The 16246-nt window shown below is 39.5% G+C and overlaps 1 protein-coding gene across 1 annotated transcript in view; it reads right to left on the reverse strand.

The window, feature by feature from the left end:
• LOC126167427 (protein KIAA0100) overlaps positions 1-16246 on the reverse strand; it is a 296899-nt gene that overhangs the window by 183330 nt on the left and 97323 nt on the right. The window contains exons 11-15 of the mRNA XM_049920476.1: positions 10700-10875; positions 10421-10560; positions 10025-10190; positions 9668-9808; positions 6367-6553 (exon numbers count right to left, since the gene is read on the reverse strand). Of these exons, the coding sequence (XP_049776433.1) occupies positions 6367-6553; positions 9668-9808; positions 10025-10190; positions 10421-10560; positions 10700-10875 (810 nt within the window). The remainder of the gene's footprint in view (positions 1-6366; positions 6554-9667; positions 9809-10024; positions 10191-10420; positions 10561-10699; positions 10876-16246) is intronic.

The raw sequence follows: 16246 nt of genomic DNA on the forward strand, positions 1-16246 counted from the left end.
CAAACCGAAACAACCTCGGGCTCGCACAAGCCAGTCTGACGACATGATCGATAAAGTGGAGAGAATTGTTTTGGGGGATCGCTGAATGACTGTTGAACAGATCGCCTCCAGAGTTGGCATTCCTGTGGGTTCTGTGCAGACAATCCTGCATGACAACCTGAAAATGCGAAAAGTGTCATCCAGGTGGGAGCCACGAATGCTGACGGATGACCACACGGCTGCCCGTGTGGCATGTTGCCAAACAATGTTGACGCGCAACGACAGCATGAATGGGGCTTTCTATTCATTGGTTGTGACAATGGATGAGACGTGGATGCCATTTTTCAATCCAGAAACAAAGCGCCAGTCAGCTCAATGGAAGCACACAGATTCACCGCCACTAAAAAAATTTCGGGTAACCGCCAATGCTGAAAAAATGATGGTGTGTATTTTCTGGGACAGTGAGGGCGTAATCCTTACCCATTGTGTTCCAAAGGGCACTACGGTAACAGGTGCATGCTACGAAAATGTTTTGAAGAACAAATTCCTTCCTGCACTGCAACAAAAACGTCCAGGAAGGGCTGCGCATGTGCTGTTTCACCAAGACAACGCACCCGCACATCGAGCTAACGTTACGCAACAGTTTCTTTGTGATAACAACTTTGAAGTGATTCCTCATGCTCCCTACTCACTTGACCTGGCTCCTAGTGACTTTTGGCTTTTTCCAACAATGAAAGACACTCTCTGTGGCCGCACATTCACCAGCCGTGCTGCTATTGCCTCAGCGATTTTCCAGTGGTCAAAACAGACTCCTAAAGAAGCCTTTGCCGCTGCCATGGAATCATGGCGTCAGCGTTGTGAAAAATGTGTACGTCTGCAGGGCAATTACATCGAGAAGTAACGCCAGTTTCATCGATTTCAGGTGAGTAGTTAATTAGAAAAAAAATCTGAGGCCTTAGAACTTGAATGCACCTCGTACCGTACCACATCACTTCATGGAAGCCCACTGTTCACAGAAAACTCATGGAAGTAAGGAATTTACTTTCAACAGACAGACAGAACCTGTGCCATCACATGGTGTATTTGATATGACAAAGAATCATCATTACCAAAATATTAAATAACATATTACATTAAATAATACACTGAAAATAATGTACAGTTAACACAGTAAAAACAAAACAGTAAAAATTAAAAATTAACCAGTAGAATTTTTTTTATTTAGATCAACTGAACACAATAACTGAAAACCAATTAAAGGAGACAAATAGAAAAGGGAAATTATCCAGGAGTGCTTTTGTTTAACTATGTAATATTTTCAGAATTAGGTTTCAATTTTTCTAAAGTATACAGTATGTGTATATTACCAGTTTTTACCTTTAACAGTAATGTGTTGACTTTCAAAAGCATTCAAAAATTGATGGATGATCAATGAGCAATAGACTGAGGCACACTGAAAATTATTGTAGGACACAAAAAAAACATATGAATCAGCAAACAGGTTGGAGGGGAAGACATTACAACGTGATAAAAATTAAAAGGTGGTGTGCAGTACACGTGACAAGGTAAATAGATGAAAGGTAGAATAACAAATTCCTTCAAAGGGATAAGAAAAGTCCAGAGCAATGACCTAACAAAAAGAAAGTAGGTGGCATCAGAAAACAAGCAGAACCTGTGGGGATGTGTATCACTGAGAACCACTATGCATGGAGGAGTATAAGGTCTGTTCAAAAAATTCCGGAACATTAATAATTTTTGCCAATGGAGTGTTGGAGCAAAGTGCAGTTCGCATCCCTGCATATGCCTGTGTTTAATGTGTAACTGCTAGAAGTCTCACTGTTGTATGTCTGTTAGTTATTGTTCATTGCTGTATTGAGTAGAATGTTGTCTACCACAGTTTGTGAATTTTTAGACGGCAAAGATAGAGGAGCAACACATATGCATTAGATTTTGCGCGAAATCCAAGAAAACCTTTGCAGAGACACACCAAATGATAAGCTGTTCTTGGTGTTACAAATGGTTCACATGGTTTAAACATAGTTAAATAGAAGTTCAAAATGACCCTTGATCAGGACGCCCTTTGACATCTGCCGACAATGCTTGTGTCAGGAATGCCAACAAAACTGTGCACACTAATCGAAGACTGACTGTCAAGACTGTCAGAGATGCAGAAGAATGTAACATTTCAGGTTGATCATGTCATGAAATCCTGATACAGCATGTTGGAATGCATCATTTTGCCGTCAAGTTGCCCATGACTCACAAGTAAAGCTCAGAAAGGCCTTTCCCCTGCAATCTGTGAAGAGCTTTTGGATCATGCAAATGAGAATGTGATGTTCCTTAAGAGAATCATGACTGGTGATGAGACAAGAATCTACATTTATGATGTTGAGACCATGGTTCAATCTTCACAATGGGTTGGGAAACATTCTCTAAGACAAAAAAAAAAACATCAGGTGAGGTCAAACGTCAAGGCCATGCAGATAATTTCATTTGACTTTGAAGTGCTAGTTCATCATGAATTTGTGCCAGAGAGACAAACTGTTAATCAATGGTACCATCGGAGAGTATTGCGATGCCTATGAGAAAACGTGTGAATGATATGGCCTGATATGTGGTGAGACAATTCATAGCTCTTGCATCATGATAACACATCCACACATTCATCCCTATTGGTGCATAACTATTGTACAAAAAAACGAAATCACTGTGCTGCCTCATCGTCAGACCTAGCCCCTGCGGACTTTGTTTTAATTTCCAACATTGAAAACCCCACTGAATGGGAAGATTTGCAATGACAGAAAAGATAAAAGAAAATCTGTAGAGAGTGCTTCGCACAATACAGCAGAGGCATACCGAGTGAAAAAGGTGTTGGGTGAGGTGTATCAATTGTGGAGGAGAGTATTTTGAAGCAGACCATGAACTATAATTAAAAGATAAGCATAGAAAAATATTATGTACAAAGTCCCAATATTTTCTGAACAGATTTCCTACAGAGGAGGCATTTATCATCTTGTGAATGGTAAATGGTTGAAGATAGTAATTACAGTGGATACAGAATGGCAACATGAAAGTATGATATTCAACAAAGGTCTAACACTGGAATCATACAGCTGGGGATTACATAACTCAGTGACAGCAAGGGACAGGACATTCAGTCGTCTGCCAACACCAATACCTGGAGAAACAATTACACGTCTCCAGAATGGCAAGTTATGTATGCAGCTTTCCCTGTGTTTAGTTACTAGTTTATTTCTTAAATTTTGTACTTGCTATTTTACTTAAAAGGTTCAATCCCATATTTTTTGACTGTAAGTGTAAAATCAGGCAGTCTATAGCCGCAGTTTTCATTTCTTGTGAACCAGCAGCAACACAGGTCATTACAGAATCAGCATTCATTGGTGACAAGTCAGCAGGGTGGGAAATTGCATATCTAGGTTTCTGTCGACTTTTATACTTTACTGCTTCAGGACCGGTGAGTGGGGGGGGAGGGGGGGGGGGGGTTCTGCCGCCTTCAGGCAGCTGCTTCGGGGTGTAGCATTGGCAGAGAATCTGGTGAATCATATGGGATGACTCAAGCATTGCACATTTTGCCTATGGGCTCTGTTGTGAGGCAACCTCTAGTGTGCCAAACATGGTGGATCTGCCCTCACAGCAGGGTGAGGGGCGGGTGGTAACGTGGTAACATATTCGTATCACTCCAGGCGGTGGGCCAATGAGGAGACTGGTTGGCTGGTCTTACTATGTGCCCTGAGAGTGAGCAGGTGCCCGTTCCTTCAGCAGGGTCCGAGCAGGCACACATGGGCAGAAGTTTGCTAGTTATTGGGAGCGCATTATAGAGCCCTTTAGGGAGATAGTGTTCAGGGCCAGACAGATAGCCAATGTGCATTCAGTATGTCTGCCAGGGGGCCTCATCTGACATGTGGAGGAGATCTGGCCTGTAGCTACTCAGCATGCAGGTTGCTGCAGTCTGCAACTTGTGGCTCATGTCAGCATGAGTCGAGAAGGCTAAGAGAGAGTTTCCACTAGAACGAGCAGATAAATAATAGTTAGCATCTCACTTAGACAGTCAACTGACATTACTCAGTTCCAGTATGATGGACAGGAAGGAAGATTAAGTTTAACGTCCTGTTGACATCGAGATCATTAGAGATGGAACACAAGCTCTGATTGTGTCAAGGATGGGGGACGGAAACTGAGCGTGCCCTTTCAAAGGAACCATCCTGGCATTTGCCTGGAGCAATTTAGGGAAATAATGGAAAACCTAAATGTGGATGGTTGGATGTGATTTGAACAGGCATCCTCCCAAATGCAGGTCCAATTTGCTAACCGTTTCGCCACTTCACCTGGTCTAGTATAATGGAGACACAGGAATTATGTGCAAAGTTTAAATAGATTGTACATTGTGCTCTGGAGAAATACGTGCCTACTGAGTGGATTAAGAACGGAAAAGATACACCGTGGTTTAACAACAGAATTCGGAAAATGCTGACAAAGCAAAGGCTGCTGCACTCTTGGGTCAAAAGAGGAAACACAGATGATGACAGTCAAGTGTTCACTGAGACTTGTGGATCTGTAAAAAGATCTATGAGTTAAACATACAACAACTACCACCATCATACTTTAGCAAAAGATCTGGCCAGTAAACCGAAAAATTCTAGTCCTTTGTAACTCACTAACGGCATCTAATGCTTCTATTCAGTCTGGTGTGGCGATGAAGACAACAGAAGGGAAGATGAAGTTTTAAATTTTGCATTTAAGAAACTATTCGTGCAGGAGAATCATAAAAACATACCATCATTTTACCATTACACAGACTCAAGTACTGAAGACAAGTGATAGGCATCCCTGGTGTAGAGAAACAACTGAAAGAGTTGAAAACAAATATGTTGCCATGTCTGGGTGGAATCCCAGCATAAGGTGTGTTCACTTGTCTGAATGAATCTCTTTTTCTGATCAAAGTTGTGGCTGAAAGTTTTGTCTAAGTGTCTTTTAATTGAGGTTGTCTGCAATTTAATGCATTATCTTTATCATAAATAGCAATCTATCTTTTCCTACATTGTTGATAAATTTCCTCAAGACAGAAAAGCTCCTGTCCACAATCAGCACTGTTTTATAAAGCATGGCTCTGGTGAAATTCAGCTTGTCCCTTTTCTCACATGATACACAGTGAACTACGGTTGAAGGGCAGACAGACAGATACCATATTTCTTTCTGAAAAGTATTTGACACAGTGCCCCACTCCAGACTGTTGATGAAGGTACAGAATAGCTTTCCAGATATGAGAGGGACTCTAAGGCTTCTCAAGTAATAGAAACCAGTACAGTATTCTCAATGGTGATTGTTCAACAGAGGCATGAGTATCATCAGGAGTGCCCCAGAGAAGTGTGATAGGACTGCTATTATATTGTATGTACATGAATGATCTGATGGACAGGATGGGCAGCAATCTGCAGCTGTTTGCTGATGATGCTGTGGTAATGTCATCTAGCTCTAAATGAAAAATGTACGTTAATGCATTTGAGTAGGAAAAATAGAGCCATAATGCTCAAAGACAGCATTAGTAGTGTGCTGCTTGACACATCACATCATTTAAATATCTGGGCATAGCACAGCAAAGCAGTATGAAATTGGGTAAGCATGTAAGAATTACAGTAGAGAAGGCAAATGGTCAACTTCGGTTTGTTGGGAGAATTTTAGGAAAGTGTGGTTCATCTGTAAAGGATGATCACTTATAGGACACTAGTGTGACCTATTCTTGAGTACTGCTAAAGTGTTTGGGATCCATACCATGTCAGATAAAAAGAAGACATTGAAAAAATTTTAAGATGTTCTGTGAGATTTGTTACCAGTAGGTTCAAACAACATGCAAGTATTATGGAGATGCTTTTGGACCTCAAATGGAAATCCCTGAAATTATTTCTATATACAATGAAAAAAAACATAACACCATACAAATTGCAAATAAATTATTTCTCCAATAACTTGTCAGCATTAATGGAAAAACAAATCAATGCAATATTTTAGTGTAAAATAACTGAAAAAAAAAGAGTTTTAGAATTAGGTATATGTTCCAAGAATGTCAAACAGGTGTGTCATTTCAAACATCTGACAGCTATGACTTTAGATATAAATAACAGGTGGACAGATTATAGTCGTAACCTGGAATTAGCATTGCCTAAATAAAATAATAATTGTACATTACAAAATTACAGTTTATTTCAATGCAACTTCTCAACTTAAAATTCTGCTTTCACCTTTGACCACTTCTTGGAAAATTAGTCACATATTTAGACACTAAACTATATTTCTTCTTCCAGCACTTTCAGTAACAATAACAAATATTCAACAGCAAAGTTACTGGCATATGTCTAACAGGTAACTTACCAAGTTCTATTCCACGGTAAGACAAAACCCTCTGTGTTTTTTCTTTCTAACATAATTTCTTTATTTTCTTTGATATTTGAAATATTCAAGCCTTCAATTAAGAATATGTCATTTCCATTCACAGAGATCCCTAATGATCCGGCCTGGAAGCTGTAATTATTGTCTTTAAGACTTGCAACGATTTCTTCTATAAAAAAAGAGAAGAACAACAGCTTTAAACTAATGAAACAAAAAAGTAGCTAAGTTCAAAAATAAAACAGTGGAGATGACAGAGGGAAAAGAAAGCATTAAATAGCTGAAAAATACACTGAAGCACCAAAGAAACTGGTGTAGGCATGCGTATTCAAATACAGAGAGATGTAAACAGGCAGAATATGGCACTGCGGTTGGCAACACCTATATAAGATGACAAGTGTCTGGTGCATGATGATGATGATGTTTGGTTTGTGGGGCGCTCAACTGCGCGGTTATCAGCGCCCGAGGTGTCTGGTGCAGTTGTTAGATCAGTTAGTACTGCTACAATGGCAGATTATCATGATTTGAATGAGTTTGTTATAGTCAGCACATGAGCGATGGCACAGACCATCTCTGAAGTAGCGATGAGGTGGGGATTTTCCCACATGACCATTTCACAAGTGTACCGTGAATATCAAGAATCTAGTAAAACATAAAATCTCTGATATTGCTGCAGCTATAAAAAGATCTTACAAGAACAGGAACAATGACGGCTGAAGAGAATCATTCAACGTGACAGAAGTGCTACCCTTCCTCAAATTGCTGCAGATTTCAATGCTGGGCCATCAACAAGTGTCAGTGTGTGAACAATTGAATGAAACATCTTTGATACAGTCTTTCGGAGCAGAAGTCCCACTCGTGTACCCTTGATGACTGAACGACACAAAGCTTTACGCCTCACCTGGACCCGTAAACACCAACATTGGACTGTTGATGATTGGAAACATGCTACCTGGTCAGATGATTCTTGTACCAAATTGTATCGAGTGGATGGGCATGTATGGGTATGGAGACAACCTCATGAATCCATGGATCCTACATGTCAGCAGGGGACTGTTCAAGTTGGTGGTAGCTCTGTAATGGTGTGGTGCGTGTGCAGTTGGGAGTGATATGGGACCCCTGATACATCTAGATATGATTCTGACAAGTGACACATACATAAGCATCCTGTCTGATCACCTGCATCCATTCATGTCTATTGTGATTCCGATGGGCAATTCCAACAGGACAATGTGACACCCCACATGTCCACAATTGCTACAGAGTGGCTTCAGGAACACTCTTCTGAGTTTAAACACTTCCTCTGGCCACCAAACTCACTAGACATGAACATTATTGAGCATATATGGGATGCCTTGCAATGTGCTGTTCTTGACCCTCTCGTACCCTTACGGATTTATGGACATCCCTGCATGGTTCATGGTGTCAATTCCCTCCAGTACTACTTCAGACACACCAGATGTCACGTTGCGGCACTTCTGCATGCTCACAGGTGTCCTACACGATATTCGACAGGTGTACCAGTTTCTTTGGTCCTTCAGAGTATGATGAGCTGTTAGGATTCAGAACTGGAAACACATTAACTTTTATTATGAAAAAGTGCATTAGGACAACAAGAAAAAAGGATAGATGTAAAAAAGACCTTTAAGAGTAGAATTTCTGAGAACCTAAGAGAAACAAAAGACATAAAAAATGAAAAAAGACAAATGATACAATTCAGAAAGAGCATGAGATAATTCTAGAAATGTTAAATAAACGTTACGAACTGCATCATGTAATATGAGTACACACAGCTACAGTTATTTTTATTTTGACAATCTATTTAGGCCAAAATCTGACCATACTCATGTCATAATGTGTGTTTTTGACTGTGCATTTTGCAGTGGGAACAATTAATCAACCTCTTGAAATACTCCATATTGATATAACTTGTTATACAGGGTGCATCAAAAAGAATCATCCAATTTGGCATGTCTATGTTTCTGAAACTAATAAACATACACAACAAAGTTGGTTTTTCAATGAACGAGAAACTGAAAACGTTTTTTTTTAACACCTTTTCATAACTGTTTAATATGCCCCCCTTGATATGTCAAATTTTTCCCACACTGCAGTGAACATGTCTTGAGTTACAGCTTCCACAGCTGCTGTTATGCGATGTCTCAGTTCATTCATTGTTGTTGGTAACAGAGGCACATAAGAAGAGTCCTTTATAAGCCACCACAAGAAATATTCACATACAGTCCGGTCCAGTGAACTTGGGGGGCCAGAAATATAACGCTGAATCATTTGGTCCAGTGTGACCAATCCACTGTTCAGTAATACTTTGGTTTAAAAATTCCTGCACTTCCACATGCCAGTGTGGCAGAGCCCCATCCTGTTGGTAAATGAAGTCTTTCAAATCAGTCTCCAACTGTGAGAAAAGAAAGTTCTCAAGCATATCGAGATATGTGCTTCCTGTAATGGTGGATGCGATCAACGCCTGTATCAGAGACTCGGCACTATTGGGTTTACACAACCAACTTGTTTCCCAGAATTGTTCATGCCATCATCTAATGCTCTGTGCTGTAGGATGATTCACACCATACCTAGTATGAAAGGCACACTGAACATTTATTACTGGCCCACACTGCGCAAAACACAGAACACAAAACGCTTTCTATTGCCCCAACACCATTTTTTCTCTGACTGAGGTGGGTGCACACTGCTGCTACCTAGTGGGGACCATGTAACACTCAAGAGTTTGCTCTTTCCAACAGTATGTTGTTAATGCATATATCTCAAATAACATAATATTTACGATTTTTTTTTTGAACTGGATGATTTGTTTTGGTACACTCTGAATAACTAATCATATACTTCTGCCAGAGTACACTGTCAATATATTTGGAACATCCCTCGTGTTGGTTTACTGCCACAACTGCCAAAATTAAATAGGTAAAATGGACATGAGTGCACTAAATCCAAAGCAGTTCGGAAAGACAGACATTCCATGAACTACAATGTTTCACTGTAGTTACAGACATCGTCATCATCAGTTTTGTGTATGATATTGCAGCAGGAAGAATGCTGTGAAGGACTATAATAGATGGATGTTAATCAAGTTTTAACTCTAAATGACTGAACACAAACTGATCATTGAAGATAATAGATTACATTGAAGAGTGACAAAATGTTTATTAGTCTTACCATGTATCTTCCAGTTTTCATCTGGTAATTATGGTCCCCCTTCATACACATTCCTCTGTCAAGCGAGTGACTTAAAACAAGAATATTCAGAACTCACCTGATGTTAAAACTACATGGTGGTTCTGTGAAAGGTGGATCCCGAAATGGAATTGACCCTTCACTCTTATGGTCATTCCTCTACCACCTTGGAAGTGATCCTTATGCAAATTGTGTTGCTCTGCTGTTCTGGTGGTTTGAGCTGCAGTAGTAAAGTAAAGAAAAAAGTTTTCATATGTTAAAATGCTGAAGGATTTGATCTCATATGGAAGGTTTCTCATTAAGCAATAACTACACAAATTGTGTCTTTAGAAGAGAGAGTACTAGCACAGTTCGCTGGCAAAAAGGTAACTGTACTGCTGTGTGTTCTTAGGTCTTGTCTCTACAAAATTTTATTCAGCTAGTAACAATAACTCACCTGTAATATTTGAACAGAATGAGTGTATTTCTTCTACCAATGTAAGAAGTTTAAGGTGCAGGTTTGTACTCCATGTTGAATGGAATTCTTCTAGAAGATGTATACTTATATCATGTGTACTATATTTGCATCCAATACGAGCTAGTTTTGCATAACTTGCAAAAGACTGAAAGAAAGAATGTGGTTGTATTACCAAATTACAATAAATAAATGATGTGCAGCTTTTTCAGAACAAATATTTAGCACTTTTTATAAATAATAATAATAATAATAATAATAATAATAATAATAATCAGTGATTACTGACTGAACAAAAAAATTAACATTTATATTCATGAGCTTTATTATTTCTAGGCATAAAATAATGTATTTATACTATCTTAATTCTATACTAGCCTTTATTTCTTCAGACTTGAGGCAAATATACTGACTCTTTGTGGGTAGAATTGAGGCCACTTTTGCTCCTTCAAGGATCACACAAAGCTTTGAACTGGTACTGTCTGTCTGCATTGAATCCAATCTGACCATTATGCAAACTGCATAATAATAAAAGGAACACATTTGAGTATTTAAATGTTCGCAGGAAAGGTGGCATTGTAATTTCTATTATTTATATTACACACATCTCTTCCATATAGATCTTGTTCATAGTAAAATGCCATATAAAATAGTTACCATTTTTATCTGCGAAGAAAAATCCATTGACATGGGACAGTGAAATGTTGACAACAGAAGAACTGATGAACTTCTGGATACTGGTCTGATTCTTATTCCCAGAAAAACTGTGCATTACCTTTTGGTTATTTTGCACGTTTGAGCCTTTTGGAGCAGGTCTGTATTCCTGAATGCACCTGAAGGTTTTATAAAAGGAAAGCTATATACATATATGTTTCAAGAATCCTTGCAAGTTGTAGTCATTCTTTATTTCCAACGTATGTATGCACAAAAGAATATACATTGGATAAAATAAAACACTGATACAAAAGCATCAGTGAATGGAAACACCGAGAAAAACTGTAAGGACGCAGTGGATCTGAAAGCTGTGTACGATATGCTGTTCTGTTTGTTTCCATGTGTTGACATATGGTGAGCAGATTTTCATTTACTCACTAGTAACTTTCATAAAATACAGAAAATGAACTAATTAGTCAAACAAGTGCAATCTGAGTTAATGAAAACAGTGCATGATATACATTCACTGACAAAAAAATCATTCAGTTTAGTTATAAATGAGGAATACCCGCATAAATATTGATAACACTACTATTTTTTTTTTTTTGTCTCAGATGCTTGGCTATGACTTGGGGACATCAATATCACACTGCTTTTCACAGAAAAGGCAGGTCAGTAAGAATGCATGATGCCATTTCTAGCATTTAGCACAATGTTCCACACTGCATCAGTCATATTCAATGAGTTTCAAAGCTGGGGGCTTGCAGGACAGTTCATGTGTGTGACTACTTTTGACTTTTTCTTAAAGCTGACAGTTGGTGTCACTACATCCCCTTTAACCAGGATATAAGGGTGATTCAATAAATAAGTTGTGAGTGCCAGAATACTGTTCAACATTTTAAATTTTGCACCTGAGTGTAGCACATATCAGGTGGTAGGCAGCTAATCCACAGTATTCAACTGTTAATGAATTGTTACCAGTGCAAGATGGCAGGTCTGCTACAAGAATGTATATGCCAGAACAGTGCATGGTTGTACGATTTTTTGTATACCAAGGCGCTACTTACAGAGGACATTCATTGTGAAACAGGTCCTGTGTACGAGGTGCATTCAAGTTCTAAGGCCTCCGATTTTTTTTTCTAATTAACTACTCACCCAAAATCGATGAAACTGGCGTTACTTCTCGATGTAATTGCCCTGCAGACGTACACATTTTTCACATCGCTGATGCCATGATTCCATGGCAGCGGCAAAGGCTTCTTTAGGAGTCTGTTTTGACCACAGGAAAATCGCTGAGGCAATAGCAGTACGGTTGGTGAATGTGCAGCCACGGAGAGTGTCTTTCATTGTTGGAAAAAGCCAAAAGTCACTAGGAGCCAGGTCAGGTGAGTAGGGAGCATGAGGAATCACTTCAAAGTTGTTATCACGAAGAAACTGTTGCGTAACGTTAGCTCGATGTGCGGGTGCGTTGTCTTGGTGAAACAGCACACGCGCAGCCCTTCCCGGATGTTTTTGTTGCAGTGCAGGAAGGAATCTGTTCTTCAAAACATTTTCGTAGGATGCACCTGTTACCGTAGTGCCCTTTGGAACACAATGGGTAAGGATTACGCCCTCGCTGTCCCAGAACATGGTCACCATCATTTTTTCAGCACTGGCGGTTACCTGAAATTTTTTTGGTGGCGGTGAATCTGTGTGCTTCCATTGAGCTGATGGCGCTTTGTTTCTGGATTGAAAAATGGCATCCACGTCTCATCCATTGTCACAACCATTGAAAAGAAAGTCCCATTCATGCTGTCGTTGCGCATCAAAATTGCTTGGCAACATGCCACACGGGCAGCCGTGTGGTCGTCCGTCAGCATTCGTGGCTCCCACCTGGATGACACTTTTCGCATTTTCAGGTTGTCATGCAGGATTGTCTGCACAGAACCCACAGAAATGCCAACTCTGGAGGCAATCTGTTCAACAGTCATTCGGCGATCCCACAAAACAATTCTCTCCACTTTATCGATCATGTCGTCAGACTGGCTTGTGCGAGCCCGAGGTTGTTTCGGTTTGTTGTCACACGATGTTCTGCCTTCATTAAACTGTCGCACCCATGAACGCACTTTTGACACATCCATAACTCCATCACCACATGTCTCCTTCAACTGTCGATGAATTTCAATTGGTTTCACTCCACGCACATTCAGAAAACGAATGATTGCACGCTGTTCAAGTAAGAAAAACGTCGTCATTTTAAGTATTTAAAACAGTTCTCATTCTCGCCTCTGGCGGTAAAATTCCATCTGCCGTACAGTGCTGCCATCTCTGGGATGTATTGACAATGAACGCGGCCTCATTTTAAAACAATGCGCATGTTTCTATCTCTTTCCAGTCCGGAGAAAAAAAAAAATCGGACGCCTTAGAACTTGAATGCACCTCGTAGAAGGACTATATTTTATTTAAAGTTGTATTCAACTGTATACAGGAATGCAACAAGGATGTTAGAGAATCAAAAACAAGGAGTGTCCTGGTCATGACGTGGACTTTTCCAGTTATGCCACATTGCGAAGTGTAGAAGAAATGATCCCCAAAGCTCATCATGTAACAATTTAGAACATGGCATGTGCCCTAGATTTGACAAAGGAAAAAGCACCACAAATCTGAATCCCGCAACTCAACACTGAAGGCCTACACCAAGACAAAAGAGAACAGCTGAGAAGAAGTGCTAAAGAAAACAAGATTGATGTTATCACACTCCAGGTAATGTTCATATTGGATAATGAAAAACCCTACAGAGCACATGTTCCTGGATATAAATCATTGGAAGCATAGTCTCAAAAACTTAACTCAATAATATAGCTTTGCAACAATATTAAACAATATAAAGTTATTGCCATTAACAGAGGCCATGACATACAGTCTCTCAACTCATCAGGGCTAAGAGTGATGTCCATTTACAAACCACCAAACACTGACTGGCCAAATCCACTACTGCCAATTTTAAAGCACCAAGCAATTTATATTAGAGACTTCAACTGCCACCATACCAACTGAGGATGTAGTTCAAATGATGTAAACATCAAGATGATAGTGAACTGGACAGAATAAAATGGCCTAAGCCTTGTTTACAATGCTAAAGATCTAAAAACGTTCCAGTCAGCCAGATGGCAAAGCAAAACAAACTCTGATCTCTGCCTAGCCACTACTGACATCCACAAGATACTGTTACCTAACTCGTGGAATGTTCTACGTGGTTTCCTGCATTTCCAACACAGACCAGATATTATAAAGGTTGGTATACAAATTCTCTTAAAAAGAACAGTCCAGAAACCATGCTGGGAATAATACCAGAAAGAAATTAACTCAAACACACAGTTGATAATACCTACAATAGCCAGTTTATAACAGATTTGTTAGAATGACTATAGCAACAAAAAACAACATATTCCAAGGGATTACAGGAAAGAATACATCCTGTATTGCAACATGGAGGCAGAATACCTAGACAGAAAATATCAAGAAAAGGCAACCTAGTCTTCAGAGACAGGATCTTACTCTATATTCATGAATCATATAAGAAAAGATGGACAGAAAGTATAAAAAAATCTAGAATTGGCTAACAGCAGTAGGAAAGTATAGTCATTCCTAAGGGAATGAGGTGAAGCAACAGTCATCCCGAATCAGAATCTGACGTAACACCTTCCCAAGTAGTGTTACACATAAAGAAATTTGCAGAAAACATAAAAGTTGATCTGGTTTTCGAAAAAGAAATAAAGAAGCAGCTTAAGGACAATAGAGAAAAAAATAAAACACCCTAATCTCTCCTTACCCTTCATATAGGAGCAGCTTGAGGCAGTAATCAAATATCTCAAAAACAGGAAAGCTGCCAGACTGTATGGTATATTTCCTATTTCCCTGCTCATTACACAACTAGCAAAGAAAGCACAACAATGGCTGCTACTACTACACTTTTACAATGAAATGCTGGACACTGGAAAAATTTCTCAGCTATTTAAAATCGCAAAACCTATTGCTGTACTCAAGCCAGGAAAACCCAAAGAAGACCTAGCAAGCTATCATCCAATCACACTACTAAGCATTTCTTACAAGATGCTGGAAAGGCTTCTGTATAACCAAATATATCCATAATTGATGCCATAACCACACTACACCAAGCAGGATTTCTTGTGAATTGAAGCAGCTGTGAGCAAGTTCTCATCTTAACATCATTTGTAGAAGTAGGCTTCTTATAGAAACAGAAAACCTCAGTGGCACTTACTGATCTCGCAGCAGCATATGGACACATTGTAGCTGGATAGATTAATGTATAAGCTAAATCAAACTGATCCAAACACAAAGATCAATGCTCTAATGGAAAACATGATTAAATATAGCTCTTTCAAAGTTAAACATTGGAGAAACATAAATAAATCTTATACCATATCAAATGGTCTCCCATTGAGTAAGGGTCTGCCCCCGCTTTTATTTAACCCGTACGCCAGTGACATAACAACAAATGATTCTATGAGTGTAGCTACAATGACAACCTAGAAATTGCAGCTCAAGGTAACACATTTGAAGAAGGTGAAAAAAACACTTACCAATGAGCTAGAAAAGAAAGTGGAGACATTGCTAGAACCCTAATATAATAGAAGTCAGCTCATTCCACCTAACCAACAGAATCTTCCACAGCAAAAAAATTGTGACCTAGCTGACACGTCAAATATTTGGGTACGACTCAACAGGTATTTGACATTTAAGAGACAAATGGAACTAACACGACAAAAGCTAAAATCGAGACACAACGTATTAAGGAAACTTGCTGGTGCTAGCTGGGGATATAACACAAACACCTGTTTATGCTATCACCGAATACTGTTCTCCTGTTTGGAGTAGAAGCAGCCATGTTAACAAAATAGAAATTCATCTATATGATGTGATAAGGATCGTGACAGAAACACTCACATCTACACCAATACCATGGCTGTCAGAACTTGCTTATACTGGTCTCCAGCTCTCCAATGATAACAAGCAGCAACACATGAATGGATGAAACTCCAAAGATCCAGAGACTTACCTATTCATGAAATATTGAACAGCTTAGCATGCATTCGATTAAAATCTAGAGAACCAATCTGGATAAATAATGGCCAACTCACCCCAGAAACCTATAATCTACAAGATGAATGGAGAATCAGTGGACTTCCATCAATGGTCATAAGAATTTAGGTAACACAGACCCAACTATCCAACCCCTAGGTGTAAACCAATCTAAAAAATATGGACTGATGATGACCAACGAGACTGCAGAACACTGGAACAAACTATGGAGCACATTTTGCACAAATGCCCAAAAAGAAAATTCACGAGTGCCCGGAAACACTTTATAGATGCGACATAACCTCTTGGTTCATCCCTATGAAATACCCAAACCACCTTCCCTACCTTCTGGCTCCTACCCTTGTAACCGCCCCCGCTGTAAAACCTGTCCCATGCACCCTCCCACCACCACCACCACCTACTCCAGTCCTGTAACCGAGAAGGTGTACATTATCAAAGGCAGAGCCA

The sequence above is a fragment of the Schistocerca cancellata genome, chromosome 1 (assembly GCF_023864275.1).
Source record: "Schistocerca cancellata isolate TAMUIC-IGC-003103 chromosome 1, iqSchCanc2.1, whole genome shotgun sequence".
In the NCBI taxonomy this organism is placed as follows: domain Eukaryota; kingdom Metazoa; phylum Arthropoda; class Insecta; order Orthoptera; family Acrididae; genus Schistocerca; species Schistocerca cancellata.